General features: G+C 40.3%; 1 protein-coding gene across 4 annotated transcripts in view; it reads left to right on the top strand.

Annotated features, from left to right (window-relative positions):
* The window catches only part of LOC136863022 (actin nucleation-promoting factor WASL), a 227,098-nt gene that overhangs the window by 191,846 nt on the left and 8,587 nt on the right, over positions 1-26,665 (top strand). For 3 of the 4 annotated variants that reach the window (XM_067139337.2, XM_067139333.2, XM_067139335.2), the window contains 2 exons: positions 12,347-12,573; positions 22,625-22,714. In XM_067139337.2, coding sequence (XP_066995438.1) covers positions 12,347-12,573; positions 22,625-22,714 — 317 coding nt within the window. The remainder of the gene's footprint in view (positions 1-12,346; positions 12,574-22,624; positions 22,715-26,665) is intronic. The other variant, XM_067139336.2, reaches the window with a different exon arrangement.

Genomic DNA, 26,665 nt, shown 5'->3' with positions numbered 1-26,665 from the left:
ACTAGAAAGACCTACACCAGTCCTCTCTGGAGGCCACACATCATTATCTACATAGCAAGTTGGATTTTAATCTTTTTCCTCTCACAGGTTCTGTTTGAATTATCCACAATTTTGGATCTTCAAGGTTTAAATTACTGGGGTTCTACTGTGGTGCAAACAATTTTCTGTCTTTCCACAAATTGCTTTATATCTTCTCTGATAAATAGTCCTTTTCTTCAGGGGAAAGAAAGGAAGGAAATGTCTTTCATCATTACAAGTCTTCTATGCTGGGAAAATGAATTGAAAATATTCCATGAATTAAGTGTAATATGCAGGATTTGAGTGCATTATATGGGGTTAATTTGAAATGTTATGTACGTATGACTTGAACACTGTATACTCAAAATAGATGTAAATAAGTCTCAAATAACAAGAATACTGTACCACCTTCCCTGCATTGTGTGAAGAAGGAAACAATGGTCTTGAAGCAAGAGTTGCACCAAGCATTCATTTGCTCTGTGGCAACAGTAACATGAGATTCTTTCATGTCATCATGCTTCCTCTTCTGTTCACAATGCTCGCAGGATCTGGTACTTAGTGATTAATGGATAGGAATGAGGAGGAGCTGTGAAAAGGTGTTCTGATTTTTCAAGGGAAGAATTGAACAAAGTGAATTAAGGAATGATTAAAATGTTCTTTAGTTCTGTTAAAAATGCAGTGGGTGACAAGCATGTTTTTTACTGTAGCACTGCAGTGGAGGAACCATGCACAAGAAGAGAAGTGCTTGTTCCTGTCCTATATATTGGGTTTGAAAACCTGGCAACTCGGATCACATTATTGACTGGCTAGTTTGAATAGGGAACATGACTATACAGAAGTCTCAATCTTCATATTGTATATGAAAGGTCTGTATAGAAAATGTGAATTATGAAAGACCTATACCGGAAATGTGAAATCAAATTATAGCAAATTATATATGCACCAGCACTATACACTATCCCACATAAAATTGTTTTTTCTTCCTCAAATTCCTTAACATGACACATTTATAACATTTCACATTTACCCCATATACTGCACTCGGATCCTGCATATTATGCTAAATTCATGGAATATTTTCATTTCATTTTCAGCAACACTCAGAAGAAAAGTTAATATTTTGTTACTAGTTCTCGTTAGGGTCATTAATCTGTAAAGTATTCCACCCCTTACTTGCTGGCTTTGCAAAGTATTGGTCCCATTTACCGGTGCTCTTTAAGCCTAGATCCCTGTACCTAATAATACTGTGACCGCTGTTTTGTTACCTCTTCTCTCTTGCACTCACATTCCATAATTCTGGAAAATTTTGCTTCAGTCTGATGTTGTTCTTGGTGTGTTGAAGTTCTGTGTGACTAAGATTAGTGACAGATGGAAAAAACTCTCTTTTTGTCGGATAAATTAGAAATCTCAAGGAAGTGTGATGAAGACACCAATCTTAATAGAAAACAACTTGCTGATTCATTAGGCATCCCGGCATCAACATTAAGAACAATAAAGTATCATCATTCAGTCACAATTGCATCACTGGGACGATGCAGGAGAGGAAACTAAAATTCAGAAATATGCAGATTTGGAGAAAATTGCAATTGAATGCTTCATCAGTACCTTGTATATCTGTTATACTCTACTTACAGTGGCTTATCCTCTGCCTAATACATGGTTAACATACATGATCCCTTGAAGAGCATTTTAGCAGGATTTTACTCTGAGTACTGGTGGTAAATTATATGGAATATTATGACTGGAGCCAGCTAAATGCTGTGTTCATCATTGCCATGTTATATGCTAGTGAGGGAATAGGTAGTATTGAAGTGTCTATGTTTCTCTGTTACAGACCATTGTCACAGCCATTCATTCCAGCTGTTGTCCAGTTTTGGACTTTTGTGCTTAATAGTAGCTCTAACAAGTAAATTGTTTGGTTTAAACCAGACAATATTATAATTTATTGCTGAACAATAGCTGAGTGGGTTGGAGCAGTTAGCTGATGATGGCATAAATGGGACATAAACACTTTCCAGTCTGTCAAACACACACTTTATCCCTTCTCAGATACATGCTGACTCCTTCCCTCCTGAAGTCTAATTGTTGTGGTGTGTTCTAATTCCTGGATTTCTTATACAGTAGCCACCTATTTCGTATAGCTACATCCAATAGCCACGTAAACAGGGACCAGTACCATTTCTTGCCTCGAATCCTGTCCCGATAATAGCCAACATTTCGGTCCATTGTATCTACACCGCCCATGCCAGAATTGTACAACCTGTGGCAATAAAGTTTGGTGAAAAGTCCTGTACTATCAACATATATGAACAATGCATGATAGTGACCTTACTGTCCTTCGAAATAGTTCCCTCCCATAACTATGACCTTGCATATACACTGTTGAATTATACCAACAGTTCTATTTTAAAGTTACATAGAACACTTTATACCAAAAATGAGGTTTTGACAACACAAATAGAATTTCATCCTGTAGAAATCCATTTTACTAGCATGCACAGTATATGAACATACCAAAAAATTACGGTTTTAATTCTTCTGTATCATTTATAGTGAAGTCTAAAATATTATGTAGTATGAAATCTTGGATATCTATGTACTTACAAATGTATAGGCTAATAACCCATTAGTGCTGCAGTTAACTTTTTCTGATATTATTATATTTTGCCACATGTTTGAGATCAAAATAAACTAACAAAACAAGTTTCAGAATGTTGGGACCGCTAGGTCATAAGATATTTGCGTTGTCATATGGCAACGCTAAGCGCTTGCACTACCAATTTCTTAACAATGATTTTTGGAAGAAGAATTTTGGTTACAAAGTAGTTTTTGTTTGTAATAAAACAACAGTGTAGAAATATATTAGTAATATTTATTGTAAGAGTATGGAATATCACTTTTTATTCACACAACAGCTAAACAATAAATTATTGAACAAAGGAAAAAATATTTGTTTGCAGTACAGGGAGACATGTGTATCGTTTGATGCCTGACTCTCTGGAACAATAGAATAATATGAAGGAGTACAGATGCAGTTACACACTATAGAGTAAGTACAGTACCGGTAGTCAATATTTTCTGAGGCAGATGGAAGCCTACCTTCAATACTCACGCGTTAGTAGGCACAGGGATAGAGAATGACAGTCTCTTACTGTCTTGTATGGAAGGGAACGAAGCAGTCAATGCAGAGCCCAACTTCACACTTGGAACACATTGTTATGACAATAGAAGAACAAGAATGGTTTGCACACCTCCTCTTTTTCTTTTCTGTTGTGTGCTGGACAAGTTGATCAGTCCTATCGTACTTTATGCTGTCTGAAACATGGTAGTGTGATGGAGATCCTACACAAGATGATGGCCTTCCAGAATCTGTAGGCAACATTTTATACCTTCTCATATACATACTGACTCCTTCCCTCCTGAAGGCTAATTGTTGTGGTGTGTTCTGATTCCTGGATTTCTTATACAGTAGCCACCTATTTTGCATAGCTACATCCAATAGCCACGTAAACAGGGACCAGTACCATTTTTTGCCTCGAATCCTGTCCCGATAATAGCCAACAATTTGGTTCATTGTATCTATACCGCCCATGCCAGAATTGTACAACCTGTGGCAATAAAGTTCGGTGAAAAGTCCTGTACTATCAACATAGATGAACAATGCATTACAGTGACCTTACTGTCCTTCGAAATAGTCCCCTCCCATAACTATGCACTGCTGAGATCGGCTATACATGTCCTGGAAACTTTGCAAGAAGGTTTCCTTTGGGATGGTGTTCAAAAGCCTCGTCATGTTTCGTTGGATGTCAGGAATATCGTCAAATCTCTTTCCTTTCAAAGCGAGATTGAGTCGTGGGAATAGGAAGAAGCTGGAGAATTGAGATCTGGCGAGTATGGGGGATGTTCATGTTGCACCACCCCCTTTTTGCCATGAACTGTTTGAAGATATTGGCTGTGAATGGGCGAGCGTTGTCATGGATAAAAAACCATGAACCTTGTTGTGCTTACTGGGGTCGTACCCTGCGTAGACGTTTCATGAAACGGGTCAAAATTTCAATGTACCATGCAGCATTCAACGTTGTTCCCTCGGGTAGAAATTCCTGGTGGATGATGCCTTGAATGTCAAAAAAGGTGATGAGAATTGTTTTGATGCGTGACTTTTTGGCTCTGACCTTTTTCCGACAAGGGGATTCCAGAGAACACCATGCCATGCTTTGTCGTTTTGTTTCAGGGCTTTACCTGCGACACCAGGTTTATCCTCAGTGACAGTACAGTTCAAGAAATTTTGTGTCGCATCTGCCGTTTCAACGAAATCCTGTGAAGCCTCTAAATATGCCTGCTTCTGATCATCAGTCAGGTGATGTGGCACAAGCCGATAACATGTTTTCCTCTTCCCTAAATTCTGGGTAACGATTTGTCACACGGATTCACGGTTAATCTGCAGTTCATCCGCTATCATGTGGACAGTTAATCGCTGATCGATCGTGATTCCTGTCCTCACCTTCTCAGTGTTTTTGTCACTGATGGCGGTCGCCGGTCTTCCGCTACGGGGGTTGTCAGAAACACTTTCCCGGCCTCCTCAAAAACAGGTGAACCATTCGTACACACACTTCAAGGACAGGATCTTCATAAACACGTACCAGCATTGCATGCGTTTCTTTTGGTGTCTTGCCAAGCCTAAAACAAAACTGTACATTGATCTTTTGGTAATTCATGTTCCTGTTCGCAGTTCAGAACCAACTCACTAAACACACACTGTGTCAAACAGGTCTTACACGGCACACACACACTGCTCAACTGAACAACGTTGGGAGCAGGTGGTCAAAACCTGCTGCTACGCAGATGCAGCGTTGTGTTTCGCCAGTATTGCCGGATCAACCGTTCTGACTTCATTCACCAAATTTTATTGTCATAGGTTGTATTTGGAAATCAACTTAGGTCTTTCAAACCATTACCGTTTGTTTCAGATGCTTAGAAAACCTCTTCACTGGAATCACTTCTTGGGTGCCAAATGATGTAGTCAGCATTGTGACAACTGTATTGTCCTTCCACCTTATCTAGAGGTGGCCAACGTTTGTAGCCATAGCTGTTTCAAATGAACTCAATTCTCTTTTTTGGAAAACAAGCTTTGCTTCTCATTGGGCATTCCTTAGGAATTCTATTTTCTCTAATAGTCCCAATAGCAGAATATCCAAGAAAGTTCAGATATGAGAACAGTGTTGCACCACTCAATAAATTGTCCATGTGTACATTGTATTTTAGATTCATTTTCTCCTCTGGAATCTCATCTAGTAGCACCAGAAGAGGGCTTGCAGCTTTACCGAACACGCCTTCATAATCTTGTTCAGATTTAGGCCCCTTGCCTTGGTTTAATACAAAATTGACCAAGTAACCATCTTTTGAATTTAGACACCAAAGTTTAAAACCAAACCGTATTGGCTTACCGCGAATAAATTGTTTGGAGCTGTGCCAGCCGAAATATTGAACCATGCACTCATCATATGACAAATCTTGCTCTGGCACGAAATACTTGACATATTTCTGTCTACATTTCCATTACTGGCTGCATTTTCCAAGCTTGGCCCTTTTCATTGGCCTGTACTGTCATTGTATTATTTACAAAGTGGAGAAATTGACATATCTGGAGAATCTGTCCCCCCTCATCAACTGGCACTCCACAAAGTTTTTCATATCATCCTGCTTGTCCCAATAAGAATGCTCGGATGGCAACTTTTTGAATCGAGAAATGAAAAGTATGGCGATGAAGCAGTGAATTTGATCAGAAGTTATTTTATGTGGTTCTGTACAATTTAAAAACATTGCATTACTTTTTGTCTCTTCGCTCGATCAGCTGGTTATCCACAAACAATTAAAAAATGTCAACAATAGTCATGGATTTGTACTCGCTATCAGTGAATAATGATCTGCATTTAGGGCAGTCGCCCAGGTGGCAGATTCCCTATCTGTTGTTTTCCTAGCCTTTTCTTAAATGATTTCAAAGAAATTGGAAAGTTATTGAACATCTCCAATGGGAGGCTACTCCAATCTGTAACTCACCTTCTTATATATGAATATTTGCTCCAATTTGTCCTCTTGAATACCAACTTTATCTTCATATTGTGATCTCTCCTACTTTTAAAGATGCCACTCAAACTTATTCATCTACTAATGTCATTCCACGCCATTTCTCCGCTGACAGCTCGGAACATACCACTTAGGTTTTTTTTTTTGCTAGTTGCTTTACGTCGCATCGACACAGATAGGTCTTATGGCGACGATGGGACAGGAAAGGCCTAGGAACGGGAAGGAAGCGGCCATGGCCTTAATTAAGGTACAGACCCAGCATTTGCCTGATGTGAAAATGGGGAAACCACGGAAAACAATCTTCAGGGCTGCCGACAGTGGGGTTCAAACCCACTATCTCCCGGATGCGAGCTCACAGCTGCGTGCTCCTAACTGCACGTCCAGCTCACCCGGTATACCACTTAGTCGAGCAACTCTTCTTCTTTCTCCCGATCCTTCCCAGCCCAAACTTTGCAACATTTTTGTAACGCTACTCTTTTGTCAGAAATCACCCAAAACAAATCGAGCTGCTTTTCTTTGAATTTTTTTCCAGTTTTTGAATCAGGTAATCCTGGTGAGGGTCCCATGCACTGGAACCATACTCTAGTTGGGGTCTTACCAGAGACTTATATGCCCTCTCCTTTACATCCTTACTACAACCCCTAAACACCCTCATAACCATGTGCAGAGATCTGTACCCTTTATTTACAATCCCATTTATGTGATTACCCCAATGAAGATCTTCCTTATATTAACACCTAGATACTTACAATCATCCCCAAAAAGAACTTTCACCCCATCAGCGCAGTAATTAAAACTGAGAGGACTTTCCCTATTTGTGAAACTCACAACTTCACTTTGAACTCTGTTTATCAACATACCATTGCCTGCTGTCCATCGCCCAACATTATTGAGGTCACATTGCAGTTGCTCACAGTCTTGTAACTTATTTATTACTCTATACAGAATAACATCATCCGCAAAAAGCCTTACCTCTGATTCCACTTCTTTACTCATATCATTTATATATATATATATAGGAAAACATAAAGGTCGGATAATACTGCCTTGAGGAATTCCCCTCTTAATTATTACAGGGTCAGACAAAGCTTTGCCTACCCTAATTCTCTGAGATCTGTTTTCTAGAAGTATAGCAACCCATTCAATCACTCTTTTGTCTAGTCCAGTTGCACTTCGGGATGCAAGAAATATTTGTAATACATGTCTCATAGTAAATTTGGTATTCCTGTTTTTGTACAATGTCTTTTACATGTGACCATATAAGCTCAAAAGGGTTAAATTTACATTGGTACAGACATATTAGCTCTGCCCAATTTCACCTGCAATTTAATCCATTTTCCAACATTCTGAATCACAGATTATATAACTGTACAAATTCATATCATTTAGGCTTACAATATGCTCATCGAAGTGAATGGATTTTTCTCTTAACGATGTCTGCATTTGCACTCCAGAGCTGCTTGATGTGGGTGCTTTGTCCAGTTAGTGGGAGCGATAACTTGCATTGTCCATCACGATAAAAGACTTAGGTGGTATATTGGGGATTAACTGTTCTTTGAACCACTTCAAGAATTTGTCACAATCCATTTCCTTGAGGTAGTCTTTGGTAGAATTAGACAGAAAAATTAAAATTTACATATGATAACAATGACATTTACAATAAGATACAAAAGTTGAAAACTAGAAAACCAGCTGGAATTGATAAGATTTCTGGGGATTTACTATAGACAATGGGTTGGGATATAGTACCATATCTGAAGTACTTATTTGATTATTGTTTGGTTGAAGGAGCTATACTAAATGAATGGAGAGTTGCTATAGTAGCCCCTATGTATAAAGGAAAGGATGATAGAAATAAAGCTGAAAATTACAGGCCAGTCAGTTTGACATGTGTTGCATATAAGGTTTGGGAAGGCATTTTTCCTGATTATATTAGACATGTTTGCAGAATGAAATACTGGTTCAATAGAAGGCAGTTCGGTTTTAGGAAAGATTATTCCACTGAAGCTCAATTAGGCTACAGAAATGTCGACAGTCTCCCCATTACGAAATCAGCCCCTTCGGTCCAACTTGGTATATAATTTCATTTATTCTTTTCTCTATCAGTTATCTGCTCTTTTGCAGTTTTGGGTATTGAATCAGATCTTGCATCAGTAGACACAAAAGGCACTTCGTCCTCTGGTAACACACCTTCACCATCGTAACTAATCCCAATAGGGAACATGCATGATCCGGGGTTTTAATTAAAAATATGCTAATCTGATTCAAAATTTCATGCAGAATTCAAAAATGTGATCAGAATGTACAAATAATAACTCCAAACATGATAAAAATCTACGAAAATGTCACGTCACGCAAGTACGCGATCTCATTGGTCTGACGTCATCGTACAGGTTGACTGAATTAGCAGACGAAATAACACGTAGTGCGCTGTGAGAAGCAGGATACACTTCGCGTATTTCTACTTTACGTTAGTGTCTAGTATTATTAAATTCGAGGTCTATACATCGGATAATAATCTGCGTGGTATATTTTAGACTTAAAATGAATCCTGCGCAGACAGTGAGGCAGAAAACTTATAAATGGTGTAGAGTTCCGATGTGCAATAGCACATCGCATACCATACCAAACAAATTGTTTATACATGTTCCAAAGACGCTAAAACTAGGGAGAAATGGATTTTGGCGAGCCGGAGAAATGCTGGTGATATATCGGGAAAGTCTACAGTTTATTTTTTTGAAGATTTTAACGTAAGATGAATTTGTTTGAATTTTCAAATCACTTTTCCATGTCCGCTGTTCTAGTGGTAAAACTTTAAATTTTAATGTATGATGCTTTATTTAAATGCTTCAATTACATCTTGGAATATGAAAGTAATAAACAGTGCATTAAATAATGCTGATTATTAAAGTATTCTCCAAACCTAACCTATGTTTTGGGTGATCCATGTCAAGATAATAAATCAAAGGGGTTATGAACCATTTTGACAGCTCTAATTCTACCAATATATCTTGGCATGGGACAGTTATGTATGTCTTTAATGAGCTTAATTGGTAAAGAAATTTAGGCTATATCTAAATACTCTATAAAGCAACAAAGAATAGGCGTGTACATCATGAAAGGAAACAACGTGAATTTAACAAATGTATAACTCTACACAAAACCAATGCTTGTTTGTTGGGGTCTTATAAGTTAACAATGCTCAATTATAATAATTATCATAATATTAATGAAATAAATACCATAATTGCACACAGGTGAAAATAGTGATGTAGGTGTTTAAAATATTATCCAACTTAGCCTAAGTTTTAGGTTATACAAGCCAAGTCAATAAACCGAAGGGTAAAAATACCGCGCGAGTTGGCCGTGCGGTTAGGAGCGCGCAGCTGTGAGCTCGCATCAGGGAGATAGAAGGTTTTGAACCCCACTTCTGGCAGTCCTGAAGATGGTTTTCCGTGGTTTCCCATTTTCACACCAGACAAATGCTGAGGCTGTACCTAAGGCCACGGCCGCTTTGTTCCCATTCCTAGGCCTTTCCTGTCCCATCGTCGCCATAAGACCTATATGTGACGGTGTGACGTAAAGCAAACAGCAAAAACAAAAAAAAAAGTAAAAGTCACAGCACCCAAAGACATTCCTGTATTGAGCGACTAAAATGTCACCAGGACACTTTTCTTTCCTGATATGCTCAGCTTGTTAAAAGCCAAATGCAATTAATGTTATTGGCTTCACGCCCCGCTAACTACTTCTACGATTTTTGGAGACGCCGATGTGCAGGAATTTAGTCCGGCAGGAGTTCTTTTACGTGCCAGTAAATCTACCGACACGAGGCTGACGTATTTGAGCACCTTCAACTACCACCGGACTGAAGCAGGATCGAACCTGCCAAGTTGGGGTCAGAAGGCCAGCACCTCAACCGTCTGAACCACTCAGCCCAACTTGTGAAAACTAGATGAAGTCATATTTATCTTTATCATGTTTAACTTTTTCCTTCCACAAAGATATTTAATTCTCTTTCATGGGCCCCGGAAGTGGGTAGGCCAGTTGCCCCAACCATAAATATATATTTTTTTTTCAGAAATGATAGGTTATAGACCTACAGTACTATGATCTTTCTTTCTTTCCTTCTTTCTTTCTTTCTTAATCAGTTTATCCTTCAGGGTTGGTTTTCTCTCGGACTCAGCGAGGGATTTCACCTCTACCACTTCAAGGGCAGTGTCCTGGAACGTGAGACTTTGAGTATGGTGATGAAACTGGTGAGGAGGGCCATTACCTCGCCCAGGCGGCCTCACCTGTTATGCTCAACAGGGGTCTTGTTGGAGGATGGGAGGATCGGAAGGGATAGACAAGGAAGTGGGAAGGAAACGGCCGTGGCCTTAGGTGCCTGGAGGAGAAGTAGGAAAATACGAAAAACCACTTCGAGGATGGCTGAGGTGCGATTCGAAACCCTTCTACTAAGTTGACCTCCCGAGGCTGAGTAGACCCCGTTCCAACCCTCGTACTATTTGTTTTCAACTTTCATGGCAGAGCCGGGAATCGAAACCGGGCCTCCGGGAGTGGCACACATTAACCACTACATCACAGAAGCGGAGGACTAGTACTATAATGCTACCTGTATGTTTATGTTAGTGCTGAAATCCGATTTCTTACTTTACTAATGCTGAAAGCCCGAAAATGTAATGTTATTCTTTAATAGGGGAATCAGTCTAGAAGGAAATGTTGAAAGTGATGTGATATCTATCCAGGTTCGTTGTTATCCTAATACTATGGGTTACAGTACATTGCACGTATATAAAAGACGCCACTTACAAACTTGCTTGTTATCCGCTAATTTCTGCGGCCACAAAAGTCACATTTTTCAAGAATGATGACATCTACACATGGTAGATTGTCTGACTGTGCTGTTTTGAACCTTTCTTCTGACATTTCGAAGTTATTCGCGATCATGAATAATAAACAATCGGCTTTTAGCAACGGCTGATGCACAACGGCTGGTAGAGCTCCATGCGGTACTGGATCGTGACGTCACAGCGCGCCGCTTACGTCAGAGGCCGTTTCACTCGCCTAGCGGAAAGGCACTATTAAATATTTTTTTAATGGTATAAAACAAGGCAACATACCACAATGTAATACGTTTACGTACTATTTCATTGGTGTACTTTTCAAAAAAAATATTTTTGAAATTGATGCATGTTCCCAATTCTTTCACTATTTACAAGCTTTATTTCAGTACTGGTATGTAACTGTCAATAGCTGAGATAATCAATAAGCTCACTATAGTTTTCATCACCAGAGTCCTCGTCTGTAAGTACACTTGCATTGTGCGGTTTCACTTAAATATCACCATCGAGATCTTCCGTCAGTAGCATATCGAGTGTTTCTGAAAAGGAAAATCCCTTCCTGCAAAGTTGATGTATGAATTGGGATAAAATAACAAGTACTACTACGGCATTGTGCTCCTTTACTATTTCAGATGCTCCACAATGTATATAATGAAGTGTGCACAACACTATTGTAAACATAATCTAATGAAACAACGTCATTTATAAATTTTATATCCTCCTTACGCAAAGCCGACAGCCATTTCACGGGAATCTGAAAATAACCAACAGTCCACCACTCCTTCTGTCACAACAATAGATTTTAAAATTAAGTAAATATGATTACTTGATTCTACAAATACTTCTCTGTCGAATGACACCACAGCCTTTCAGATTCTTCCTTGTTGCCAACAGTACTAAATTTATAATTTACAAAAAAAGAAAAGAGAATTACTGGAAGAAAAATGCATGAAAATCATTGCCACATGGCAACACATAGCGCTAATGGGTTATATATAGTCTTTTATCAACACAAACAAAGAAACTGCCAGATTCCTGATGATGCAGTGATAGAGAATATGCCACCTGGACAACATCCCTAATTGCAGAGTGGAGATGATTTTGATCATCCTACCAAGTTTCATTGCAGTAGATGCCTTTGGTACACCAAGTTTCATTTTTATTACGTAAATATTATTTTATGGCAAAACGACTGTTGCTGTAACGTATATGATGTTTTAACTGATCCCCGTACAAAGTTCCATTGCAATCAGTCTAGCCCAGCCCAAAATGTTACTTTGTAAGATTTCTTTTGTAACTTAGTATGTATTCAGTTATGTTGTTGGTGGTGACTAATATGTGCTTTGATTTATTTTAGACAAATCTTTCAGCATGATAATTTTTTTTCTTTCTTATTCTGTAAGGTATAACTAATGGTGGTGATACTCATTCAGGTATTCCGGCTCCACCACCAGCTCCACCAGTAGCAGTAAATGCTCCACCTCCCCCTCCTCCACCACCATCGTTTCCTATATGTGACTCTGCTTCCACAACATCAGTAACCAGCAGTATTTCTTCCACCACCTCCGTTGGCCAGCCAGATACACGTTCTGCCCTTATGGACGCAATTCGCTCTGGTACATCACTCAAGGTAAGGAAGGGTCTATGGTTGATTGTACTTTTGTGCACCAATTTTTGGTGATTTGAAATTGATTTAAAATGGACTTTTATGAGCATGGATTAAAATGCAGAGTTACAAACTATATCTGAAAGTAAGTTTTAGTTGGTTACTTTAAAAATATGTATACATATTTTAAATTATTTTTTCTGGTGTCCTTTAGGTTCTATAGACATTAACAGACCTGCTTTACAACATAATTGCTGCTACTATTTTCTCGTAAATATCTTCCCAACTTCAGTCTCAGAAATATAGTCTTATATAGACATGATATAGGCTATTGGGCTTATGCCATGTCAAGAAAATAAGGTGAATTTTTTATTTCGTTTCGGTGATTTCCAAATACGTACGTTCCTCATCGCCAGATGTTTCATTCCTGGTTTGTGTCAATGTCGTACCCTCATGTGCGTACACCTGTTATGTGACCCTCTCAGACTGAATCTGATGGTTCTGTCAGCGTCTGCTTCGAACGCTAGCGCTATACCGCATCTGGGGAGCCATCTGGTATCGAATGAGCGTACCTCTTCCACTTCTATTATAACGTCTAAATTCAAACCTCATTGTTTGAGAAGCCTTTCTCATGGACAGTCAAGATTTCCTTCTGAAGATGCAGAGCAAAGTTCTCTGCGAAACGTAAAGAATTTCACCTTAATTTGACATGGCATAAGCCAAAAAGCCTATATCTTGTCTATAAGTACGGGCCGTGAAAGCATCAATGGCAACATTAAAAATCTCTATGGGGTGGATACTTTCAAGAAGGCTTCAAAATTGAGCAAATTAAGGAGGAAGAAATATATTCTTCTTTCTTCTGTATGCTTTCTTCTGAGATGCCGGGACCATAACATCATTCCCAACTGTGTGAAGCTGAAGCACATGTTAAATACTCCGAAGGCCAGGAGAATATATGAACGCGCTAGCAAGGCTCTTGTGATCGAGAGAGTGCATTACACTCGTAATGAACTGGACTCAGTCTCCCGACAGTTGTTTCGTTTACACCTGCGGTTAAGCAACACTCTCTCGCAGGAATTGTGGTTGTCTTTCAATCGCATTACTGCTATCCAGGCTGAACCCAAATTCAACCAGGTGTCATTCAGACAGAAATCTAAGTTCCTCCGACTAGCTCAGAAACAGGCAGTCTCTGACATGAACCCGGATGTTAGTAAAACTGTCATCAATCTTTGTGAGAAATCCTTGGACGAGAACCAAACGGCAGTTTCTAGCTAGGGGTCTTAATTTTCGCTGTCGCTCCCCCTAAAATTCCCACCGATGTGTTAATTACTTCCCTTGAGGCAGCCATCCACAAACTACGTACGGATGAGGCTGAGGAGTTAAGAAAGAAATGTGCGAGACTCATAAGGTCCACTGTTGTACCCATGCCCAATTTAACAAGAGGTGAGAGGAGAGCTATGATGGAACTTAGAGATGATTGTGAACTGACCATTCTCTCAGTTGATAAGGGTAATTGCGACAGAGGTTACGGACACTGACGAGTATAAGAATAAGATCTCGGCTATATTGTCAGAGCCTGTTACAGACTGAGATCACGTAACCCTACCACTCGTGTGTTCAACGCCACTGTGTAGCTCTTAAGGCAGTCTTCATTTCCAAAAGAGGAGGCTAAACATCTGTCCCCAGGGGACGCAGTGCCACCTAGATTATATGGACTTCCTAAGATTCATAAAGGTGATCCCCTCAGACCTATTGTTAGTGGGATAGGTTCTCCTACGTATGCTCTGGCTAAATACCTAAGCAAATTGCTACACATAGGATGTACTGAATCATACATCAAGGACTCTCGGTATTTCGTCAACAAGTTGTCAACCATAGACATTCAATGTAATGCACTTTTGGTGAGTTTCGATGTGGAGTCTTTGTTCACTAAAGTGCCAATTGACTCGGTCATGTCTCTCATTGAACATCTGTATCCTGAGGACATTACTAAGCTGTTTTACCACTGCATGACGTTCAGCTGTTTCTTGTGGGGAGGGAATTTTTTTTAGGATACAATCATTACAACTGGTGTTATAAGTTGGGACATGTTTTGCTTAACTGTCATAAGCATCTTCCACAATAAACTTAACCTAAAGTTTGGTCAGGGCCCCGAACCTAGTGATCTCAAAGTATAGTAGTTCTCTAAAATCTAATGTTCACATTCAATTTCTCAAGCGAATACAGTTTTAACCGGACAAATATCACAAGCGTACACGCAGGTTTACAAAGTAGAACAGGGCCTAGAATTGAATATTTCAACCGTGGATGACAAAATTTCATCCCATATTAGCGACGTCACCAATTGATTAACGCAGCATACCGGACATCAGGTCAAAACTGTGACAGGTTCAACAGATCGATAGTAGGGTAAGCCAGCTGGAAGGGGGCATCTCGAACCTCAAGGAGGTGGAAATCCATAAAGCAAAAGGTTGAAGGGAGAATTTCTACCGTCGAGGTAAATTTTGGAGGCCTTATTTCTGCTGTTGAAGGAAGGTTGGAAAACAGGTTTTCAAGGGTGACATGCAGAATATAAGAGAAAGCATGCTTCATGCGGTAGAAGAGAGATTAACTCAAACAGGCCCTAGCACCACACCTTCAATCCTCTCAAACCTAACCGGCAACAAAGGACACCTAGACCCAAAGGTGATTATAGAGAGCCTTCTGGAATTCCACGGATGACTGGAGGAGAACCCAACTAGCTTCATCGAGGGATCGGTCAGTCTATTCGGAAGGACTAATCTACCAGAGGACACCTTCGTGCAACTCATCACACCATGATTAAAGGGGCAAGCCGCTACTTGGTGGAATAACATGAAGGGCTTAAATTTAAACTGGACAGACTTCAAGAGGAAATTCCTTGTCAGGTTTAATTCTGAAGGGGTAAAGAGCTCTGTGAAAAGGAAGCTACTGACTGAGGCACAACCTACCGGCATGAGAGCTAGTGCATTCATCCTACAGAAGTACCAGCTCTTCAGGCATCTGCACCCAGAAGGAAGCGAGAACAAGATCTTACCAGACATCACAGAGCTACTCCACGATAAGATTCGACCCCCAGTGAAAGTATCACAACCGAGATCCTTTGATGATCTACGTAGAATTATCGCCCAGTTGGAGGAGGAACACAAGAGCAAAGCTACGGAAGAGACCAGCTCGGTTAGGAAGTGCTACCAGTGTGGAAGAACGGGACACCTGAAGAACAAGTGCCCAAACTTGACGTCGGAAAACTATGTCCGGCTCATTCTGGATTGAGGGCGAATGGGACCGGGAACAGGAATGCGCCTCAAGACACAACAGGCAAGCAACCGTGGTCAAGTAGGAGAGGGATTGGTCAGATTGTGAACAGAATAGGCCAACCCCGCCCAGCTGTCATTTTGCGGATAGGCAACAAGAATTTTTCAGCCATACTCGACAGCCAAGCAAGCCTTTCATTTGTTAACGGAACTGTTGCCAGATTACTACTGTCTATGAAGTCTCACCATCTTGGAAGGGTAGTAGGAGCAGTGGACGGTGCATCCAAGCACAGACTAACCTAGCCGCTAAATGCATGGACCTGCCTATGTGATTGACGTTGCAGTGATTCAGAACGTAATATGTGATATCATATTAGGTTATGACTTTCTGGTGGAATACAAGGTGATCCTAGACTATGCAGCTCATGAAGTCTTTTTGGAAAAAGACACACGTCTGAGGGTCGCCTGGCACGATGGAAATCTCCAGACTCGGAAGGATGCGAAAGTTGATGTAGAACTGGGAGATATCCAGTTAGCACATATTCAACTTAGTGAGGAAGAGGAGCTGAGATGTGCCTTAAGACACTTTCCGGAAGTCATCACCAATAAAATAGGACAGACTACCACGGTAACGCACACCGTTGAATGCAACACTTCCTCACCCATCAAGCAACCTCCATATCCAATCAACCCGGATAAGCGCAATTTCGTCATTCAGAAGATTCAAGAGATAAGGACAAGGTCTCTTCGAGCCCTCTACATCCTGTTGGGCTTCGCCTATCGTCCTACTGAAAAAGAAGAATGGGGGTGTGTGGACCTCCGCAAGTTGAACAAGAAGACCGTGAGTGACGCCTACCTTATGCCTAACCTGAAAGACTCGCTGAAGCAAGTAAGTGGGTCTAGGATTTTCAGCACGCTGGATCTCAACTCCGGATACTGGCAAGTGGAGGTTGAGGACTAGACCACTGACCGCCTTCATGACACCGAGAGGATTGTACCAGTTTACAGTAATGCCTTTTGGATTGAAGAATGCCCCTGCCACCTTCATGCGACTGATTGATAAGGTATTGTCAGGATATGTTGGAGATTTCTGCCAAGTGTATCTCAATGATATTTTCATTCACAGCAAGAATATTCAAGAACACCTTGTACATCTGAAGAAAAATGCTGGAACGACTGAAAATTCATTGACTGACTTGTCAACTGGAGAAGTGCCACTTCGCCCAGTCCCGCGTAGAATATCCTGGCCATGTCCTAACATGTAAAGGCCTAGAAAGGCAACCGGAGAAGAATCGAGCTATCGAAGAAGCATAACGCCCGCGGACCAAGTGACAAGTACGTCAGTTCCTTGGTTTGTGTGGAAGGTATAGCAGCTTCGTGCCACACTTTGAAGAGAAGGCAATACCACTCGCTGATCTACTCCATAACAACTGCCTGTTCCGATGGACCAGCAATGGAGAGGCAGCATTCCAAGGCATCAAGGCTGCGATATGCAACGCTCCCGATCTAGCCCATCCCGACCCTCAACAGAACATGTGCCTGCAGACGGATGCCAGCGACTCCGGACTACAATTAGTGTTATTCAAGTAGAGGAGTGACAGCGGGACATTATTGAGTATGCCAGCAGAAAGCTATCTCCCCTACTACACTGCTGAGAAGGAAGCCTTTGCCTTGGTGTGGGCCATGGGCAAATTCTGAGGCTTCTTAGAGGGAAGGAAGTTCCAGCTCTACACCGATAACGCCGTTCTCAAATGGTTGAACTCTGTCTCTGGCTCAAAAGCTAAATTGATGCAATGCGCTCTGTTAATCGCAGAATTTGATTTCAATGTGTGTCACAACCCAGGTTCGAAAAACATAGGAGCAGACAGTTTATCTAGGCACCCGGCGATGGAACCTGAAACTAGGAGCACCATTGTCGAGAGGGAGTTCCCATGAAAATACCAGAGTGAGCCCAAGGAACCTGTCCTTATGACCATCAAGAAGGAACTTGATCTGGAAGTTATTGTTCTCAAATGCGATTTTATTTGACGGAAATACATATCACACGAGAACACGTTCACTTCCTTGTGTAAATTACTTTATTGTCACTGTAAGTCACAACCCACAATTATACACTGTAGCAAGCGACACTACAACACTTAATAGTGGAGTACCTTGAAGTCAACTCTGACAAGTACAGATATCAACAACACTGACTCGCGCACAGTAACATATGCTGCCTTGAACTCACCGACTCCACCTCGGAGCCCAGCAGTCACTCGCAGTCCATCACTTGCCTTCGAGTCCAGCCTGACTGACTTACTGACAGCTCGAGCTATATTTCTAGAAAATAGGTCTCTGAGAATTAGATTAGACGAAGCTTTATCTGACCCTGTAATAATTAAGAGGGGAATTCCTCAAGGCAGTATTATTGGACCTTTGTTTTCTTATATATATAAATGGTGTGAATAAAGAAGTGGAATCAGAGATAAGGCTTTTTGCAGATGATTTTATTCTGTGTAGAATAATAAATAATTTGCAAGTTTGTTAGCAACTGCAAAACGACCTCGATAATGTTGTGAGGTGGGCAGTTCGCAAGGATATGATGATAAACTGTATTAAAAGTCAGGTTGCGAGTTTCACAAATAGCAGTCCTCTGTTTTAATTACTGCATTGATGGAGTGAAAGTTCCTTATGGGAAAACACTGCAAGTACCTACGTGTTTATATAAGGGAAGATCTTCATTGGGGTTATCACATAAATGGGATTGTAAATAATAGGTATAGATCTCTGCACATGGTTATTGAGGGTGTTTAGGGGTTGTAGTAAGAATGCAAAGGAGAGGGCAGATAAGTCTCTGGTAAGACTCCAACTAGAGTATCATTCCAGTGTATAGGACCCTCACCAGGATTACTTGATTTGAGAACTGGAAATAATCCAAAGAAAAGCAGCTTGATTTGTTCTGGGTGATTTCCGAGAAAAGAGTAGTGTTACATAATGTTTGTAATGTTTGGGCTGGGAAGACTTGGGAGAAAGGAGACAAGCTGTCCGACAAAGTGATATGTTACATGTTATGTTATGTGTGTCAGTGGAGAGATGGTGTTGAACGACATTAGTAGACAAATAAGTTTAAGTGGTGTCTTTAAAAGTAGGAAAGATCACAATATGAAGATAAAGTTAGAATTCAAGTGGACAAATATTCATTCAGAGGAAGGGGAATTAGGGATTGGAATAACTTGCCAAGGGAGATGTTCAATAAATTTCCAATGTCTTTGAAATCATTTGAGAAAAGGCTAGGAAAACAACAGATAGGGAATCTGCCACCTGGGCAACTGCCCTAAATGCAGATCAGTATTGATTGATTGATACACATGGAAATTTCTCCAACATTCCTAATGTCTCTGTATGTATCTGGATAATAAACCTTATAGTAAGTTTCTAGAACCCTTCATGTATACCAGATTATAGTAGAATAAATCTAATACACGAACATTACAGAGTTTTCTAGCGCTTTCAACTATATAGATTTTGAGGTTAAACTTATACACAATACGTATTTGAGGTTATACAGATTTATAATACATATTTACAGGGAAACCATATACTAGTCATATTTAACATTTAATAAACGATAATTTAGCATTTAATAAAATATAATTAAAATACCCTAAACATAATAATTGAGGTTTTACACCAGTTATGATGTCGTACCTACAACAGTTATCCTCCCTAAAACCTTCAATATCTGTCCTGTACATTCCTTACTCTACGTCTTAAATTATATCTAGGTGTTCTTATATCTATATATTCGTCTCTCTTAGTCCTCACTATTTAATTACACTTAGACTACCTCAATCACACTGTCTTCTCGTTGGCACTGTTGTAGTACACATTTCGCAGCCAGATAGTTCGATCGGTGGCCACCACCTTTCCATGGGGAATCCACTTGGTCTGGCCGACGGTGTCCCTGTTCCTGGTAGCAATGATTTGCAAGTCCTCGCGTGGCAGTCGAAGCTCCACTTGTTCGCACCTTTGTGTTCTGTCAGGGCCCACGCGTCTTCATAGTCCACCCCTGTGATGCATGGGTGAGGCTCGCACGTCGCGGACTTGGCCCCGTTGAGCCTCCTCTTTTTCCGGGGTGCTGAATTCAATGTTCCTACCAGCATATGGTTTCGTGCTGGGACTAGTGTCCTGGTGAGGTGGCACCCTTTTTGGTTGTTTGTTCAGACCCCATTGGTTCTCCATTTCCTTGAGGGGTCCCCCGGCTGTGTTGTTGCCATCGCCACAATGATCCCGTCGTCCCATGGAGTTGCCATCTTCACAACTTCGGAGCCGCCTTCACTGCTTGCAGGCTTCACCCGTGTCTCCAGAGCTGTTGTACTTTCAAACAGGGCACTCTCTTTTTCCGCTGGGCCTTAAACTACAGCCTCCACCATCGCTACGGTGATCCTGTCGTCCTGTGGAGTTGCCATCTTCACAACGCCGGAGCCGCCATCACTGCTTGCAGGCTTCACCCATGTCTCCAGAGCTGTCGTACTTTCACACAACTCTCTCGCCTTTTCCACTGGGCCTTGAACTATGGACTCCACAACCACAAGCATCACTTCGGACCACTTCCTGTCCGGTTCGTTGTTGGCCTGCACAACGTCAGTGATCACCTCGATTCTGAGGGAGCGCACTTCGTTGCCCAAAGAATTAATTTGGTCCTTATTTCTTGAGACTGGGCCTCAGTTTTCCACTTGAGTTTTTCGGATTGGGCCTTGATTTTTTCAGTCTGGGCTTTAATCAAAGCAGTTAGTTGTACGAACATTATGCTTACCCGTTCGTTGGTTTCTTCCTCCGAGGTGACTTCGAAGTCGAAACTGCCTGGGTCCTCCTTGTTGTCTATCAAATCCTGGCACAGCCTCTCTTGTAGGTCCGCTTTGCTTCCAGCTGTCGGTAAACCTCAGGATGCCAGCGCTTTCCGTAAAATCGCCACGGTCATTTGGTCGATCTTCATTGCCGAGTCTCGAAGTGTCCTGTCCTGTCCTGTCCCATCACAGTCGCCAATTTATCGTTCTCAAATGCGATTTTATTTGACGGAAATAAATATCACACGAGAACATGTTCACTTTCTTGTGTAAATTACTTTATTGTCACTGTAAGTCACAATGTACAGTTATACACAGTAGCAAGTGACACTCAACACTTAATAGCAGAGTACCCTGAAGCCGATTCTGACCACACTGACTCGCGCACTATAACATACACTCTCTTGAACTCACCAACTCCACCTCAGAGCCCAACAGTCACTCGCAATCCATCACTTGCCTTCGAATCCAACCTGACTGACTCATTGAATGACAGTTCGATATATATATATATATATATATATATATATACTGTTCGATCAGCCGTCTAGAATTACCGATTTCTGGAATATACGGGAAACCATATACTAGTCATATTTAACATTTAATAAAAGATAATTTAGCATTTAATAAAATATAATTAAAATATATTAAATATAATAATTGGAGGCTTTACACCAGTTACGATGTCATACCTATGACAAAGTAATTAAACAATGGCAAGAACAAGACAAGCCTGTAGGACCATAACGCAGTGCATCAGGAAACAGAACACTGATAGTCGACTTGTCCCAAGGGAATTGAACACGCTACAAGAACTTCTGGGTCGACAGTGGACTCTTAATATACAGGTCACACCTCTCCAACATGCCTGCAGTAGTGGTGATCCATAGACAGCACACATTAGACAGCCTCAAGAAGAGGAGAGAATTGATACCTTGACACCTATCAATTCTCTCCTTTAGGTTTTCCATTCCAACCCCCTTTCTCACATCTTCAACTCTCAATCTGTCTTTCCTTGTCTTTCCCATCATACTTCTTAGGTATTTCATTTCACTGGCTTGAATTCTACTCTCCTTCCTACTTGTCGTTATCCTGGTCTCAGGAGCATAGGTCAATGTTGGTGCAGAATACATTTTGTACACTATCTCCTTACACTTCCTTGGTACGTACTTATTCCAGTCAAGGTTTCTTATGTTATGGTAGAATGCATTGCCCTGTTGCACCCTCTTGCTAATCTCCATGTCCATATTCTCTGCATTAATTCACTCCCTAGGTATTTGTAACTGTCTACAATTACAAGGCATTGACCACCAATTTTCACAGCGTCTTTCTCTTGTATTTCTCCTCTTGATATCACCATGGTCTTACTTTTCTCTCTGCAGATTTTCATACCATACCTCTTAATTTTATTTTCAGTGCAACAAGTTGTTCTTGTACTTTATCTGCTGGTCATTTCCCAGACCGTTGTTCTTGTACTTTTTCTGCTGTTCATTTCCCAGACCACAATATCATCTGCAAATAGTAATAACTTCATCTCCCTCTTCTCATACACCTCCTCTGTCTCCTTAACCATTTTTCCCATAACCATCAGAAACAAAAGAAATGACAGCACACTCCCCTGTCTTGGTCAAATGAGTCCATTTTCATTTCTAAACCATTCTGTCTTTCCAACCGGAGTCTGTACACTGCTGATGCAGTTGTATATTGCTTGCACCGTTTCTACAGTCCGTGTACCCAGTCTCTTTTTGACCCTGGTTTCCCTAACCTTTTCCCTGGGAACACTATCACATGCCTCGATTAGATCTGTGAACGTCATGGCCAGATCCTTTCCATACTCCCAACTCTTTTCCATTAACAACTTTTAACAACTTCATCAGTTTTGTATTAATGATGTTGATCAAAAATGCCAATATTCCTTCCTACAGTGTCATAATTTCTTATGTATATGTATCAAAATTCATTTGTTGACAGCACGTGGAAGTGGAAAACAAACGTACAAGTGGTGGCGATACTCGGGGTGAATTACTAGATCAAATACGTCAAGGTGTTGAACTGAAGTCGGTAAGTAAAAATGATCAGCTATTGCCAATAAAGGTGGACATTTTTAACATTTCTCTTTTAGAAGCTTGTTAACAAACTGACTTAGACTCATTAAAAGGATGGGTTAATGTTTCAAAATGTTTTTCCTTGGTGCAAATATTCTATTCTCCTGCCATGCAATTAAACACAAGCTAACAAGCCCCATTTCTAATGCTCCTGTGAACATCTTAATGCCTTTCCACCTTCTTTTTTTTCCCTCCTAAACCTTGCCACTATGATTTAGGAATGTATCACAAAGTTTGCTTGAATATATCTCTAAGTAGCTGGTGTTTGATAATGCATGATACAGATACGATGAAACATTGACATTATATTCAGAAGTGGAACTTTTTATTTTATGCTTCTTGGAAAGACTGCAGAAAATTATGAAATCAGTGCAATGTAAGGAAACAATTTTTCACTCAACCATATATCTCAGTTGATTTTGAAAAAATAATCAAATTTTAAAATACTAGAAAAATCCCTACTTCGTTCTTCCAGCAGTTGCGGAGAAAATTGACAAGTCAGTAATGCATGTGTTTCAGGAGAACTCTGTAAAGTTTTCAGGACACCTTGAATGAGCATAATCAATGCTATTTCAAGAAATATAACACTTAACACGTTGAGTGCCAGACCGATTTTCATAGGATTGCCGTCTAGTGCCGTGAGCTAGTAACATCAAGTTACTCCCTGGTGCCAAAACGTTTACAGGCTTAACCAAGCAAATGATCGCTGAAATAAGGATGTATTTAGGTTAACTTATTATGTTAGGTAAAATATTGCGACCCCATATGAGGCCGTACTTATATAGTAGTTACTGTCCCGACGCTCGGTCATATTTACCTTTTCCTGTGAAGGGATGCGTTATGTGCTGTTGTTATGAGAGATGTGTTAGCTTGTTCATACTGGAGCCGTAAAAAAGTACGATCCCCAATTTTAGGTCAGGAAATGTTTGTAAATGACTATCTTCCAATTTTAGGTTAGGAAATTTTCGTATAAAATGTACTTATATAAAGTAGTGAAAATCATGTGAATTTGGTAAATTAAGATATAACATAATAATATTATAAGAATTAGTAGTTACGGAATATTGAATAAGTGTATAATTTTGTTTGTATAACTTTTAATTTGAGTAAGAGAACCTAGCAGCGATGATTGTGCAACATGGAAAACCAGTGACTATATCGCTGAAGATGGTCATAATTGTTGCAACAGCTGGCTTGGAAACCTGGAGTACAGTGCGGATGTGTATGCTGAAGACTGTAATTCATCAATGTGGATGAACATGCGAGATCGCTATTTGCTCTGTACTGGGTTCAAAATCACTGTAACTATATACTTTGTCTACATCATCATTGTCCGAATTGTTTGATATATCGTCCAGACTATCTGCACTAAGTCTTTTACTGCTCAATTTACTCGTAACAACTTAAAAAAGAAAAGGAAACTCACAGCAGTGCACACTTACATAAACAATTTGTGCGTGACATAGACAATGACTTTGTCACCCTACAAAGCACTCTTGACGTACCCATATGGGGTCGTGCCAAAACAGAAATTGAGGAATGGAAGGTGGACTATGCACGTACTTAAATAGACGACCAGCAGATGGCAGAAAGACTCTTTATACAGCTTCGAAACACATACTTACTGCGCACCCAAATGGGTTCGCACAGTTCTCGATTTAGAACGAACGTACGACCCCATATGTGGACGTGAAGTTCAAAAACTTGAATACTCTCACATACCCAAATGGAGTCGCGTGGCTCTCAACATATTAATTGACAATATATGGCTTAGAAAAGAGTTACTTGAATATGAAAAGAGTTTTTTAATAACATCTTTATTTAAAATGTTAAAATGACATATCATTTTCAGTAGTGACACATCATTTTTTACGTTAGGAGATTGATGGTCGTCAGGGACAAAGACTAGAGAATAGGTAAACATGATTTGAAAATACTGGAAATATATATTCTTCCCACTGGCTCTCTGAAGTCTGTCGGGCTAAGTGGCTCTACCTATGGGTGGTGTGTTGTAATTTGCGCTCAAAAGATTTTCTTTTGCTTCTTCATTTATATCTACGTGTGAGGATACAAAGTTATCATTCAGTTCATCAAGAAAAATCTCCAAATCGTCTATCTTGTCTGGTTTATTTCGTCCAAATTGGCGGATTGACTTCCGCAAAGTAGTGGGTCCCATATCAGCTTTTATAAGGTCATGGGTATAGCGTAGTCGAGCATTTTTTACTCACCGAGTCATTTTATTACGTAGGCTATTTTAGTAGATAAAATTTTTCTCGGTCAGGTAATGTTTATATTTCCGATTAGATGCATCCCGCTTAACCATCATTGCTCTAATATTCCATTTAACCACGGGGAGAGTCTTTCACTGACACGTGCTGTTCGTAGAGGGACGTGTATGTAAAAAATATTTAGTACCGTGCATGTCTCTGTCTCTCTCTGTCTCTCTCTCTCTCTCTCTCTCTCTCTCTCTCTCTCTCGCACACACACACACTCACATACACACAGAGAGAGAGAGAGAGAGAGAGAGAAGTAGAAGGATCATCATACTGCATCCCTGAAACATATTCAGTAGATGAGTGGTTTCAGAAGATAAGGTCAAGAAAGTTTGCATTGAAGCTTCAGGGCTGACATTGCAGAACAACTTTAGGAACAGGTTGTTCTGCCTGATTACCATATCAGGGGTATGCCAAGTGCTGCACGTACACCCCTGAAATTGGAAGCTAAACATTGGTGGCACTTTCTTGTGAAGATAGAACCCACTGCAAACAAGAAGAGCCCATCCAGAAGGTGCAAGGTTTGCTTTGACAGTCACTGAAAAAATCCCAGTAGAAGGAATCGGGGTGAATCTCGCTATGAATGTGATAAGTGCAAGGTGGCATTGAATATTGATGACTGCTTTTAAGCTCTTCCGTACTGTGTTGTACTATAGTCATCTGTAGTTCTGTACATTGTTGAGATAATTTGTTACAGGTGTAGTGATAGTTTTCAATGTAAATTAAATTGCAATGCGTGGCCAGTTTGCCCTGTAAAAAACTGCATCTGAATGGGTTAATCAACTGGTATGAAAGTATATTTGGCCTTTTTGTAATACTGATTTCCAAAAATACTGCCACAGTAACCTCTGTTTGTCACAGTAACAGGTCTCCATTGTCGAGCTGTTGAATGGGGCGACAGTTGCTTAAGGGTAGACAAGAACTGATTTGCGTACCTGTTCATTTCTTTCACAGTTAAATTCAAAATGTGTAATGTAAAAATTGGGTTGAAATACTGCACAGGCTCTGCATCAGCAGAAAGGGCATGTTTAGGAATCTGTACAACTGTCATTTTCACTAATTAAAATATGAGGCTTACAATAACTTCCTATCTCAGAAATAACAATAATATCAACATCATTACTACATGACCCTGATATTGCTACATTCTTATCAGACTCATTGTAGTCATCAATGGCACAGACTATTAATATACCCAGCTAAATCGTCATCATTTTTTAATACATCCTGCATGGTTGAGGCCAGTTTCCTACTCACAACCTTGCATGGTGTACAAAATTTGGGTGCTCTGAAACAAATCACATCTCTGCAAAGAAAGTGATAAGCACAATAATTGTGGTAGATTTAGAAACTATACACTTTGTGGATTCTGAATTGTCTGACTTGTGCTGCTACATATCAGAAAACTGAGAACTACAAGCATATACAAAACTACTTGTGTAAGGAGCATTATTACGTTCCTGGCAATTTACACTAGCATGCCGAGGAATGCTTTTGCGCTCTCGGGTATTCTAAGAGTTAACTTCATAATGTCTCTTCATCTGTGTGTACCTGCCATGGCGGTTTTTCTTCAGTCGAAACTCGCTTCCTTTTAGGCTTCATAATATTCACAGAACTGTATTCTCGGCCATCCA

The sequence above is a fragment of the Anabrus simplex genome, chromosome 2, assembly GCF_040414725.1.
Source record: "Anabrus simplex isolate iqAnaSimp1 chromosome 2, ASM4041472v1, whole genome shotgun sequence".
Taxonomy (NCBI): domain Eukaryota; kingdom Metazoa; phylum Arthropoda; class Insecta; order Orthoptera; family Tettigoniidae; genus Anabrus; species Anabrus simplex.
The sequence above is the reverse complement of the archived record's forward strand: the minus strand, read 5'-3'. Positions and strand labels throughout refer to the sequence as shown.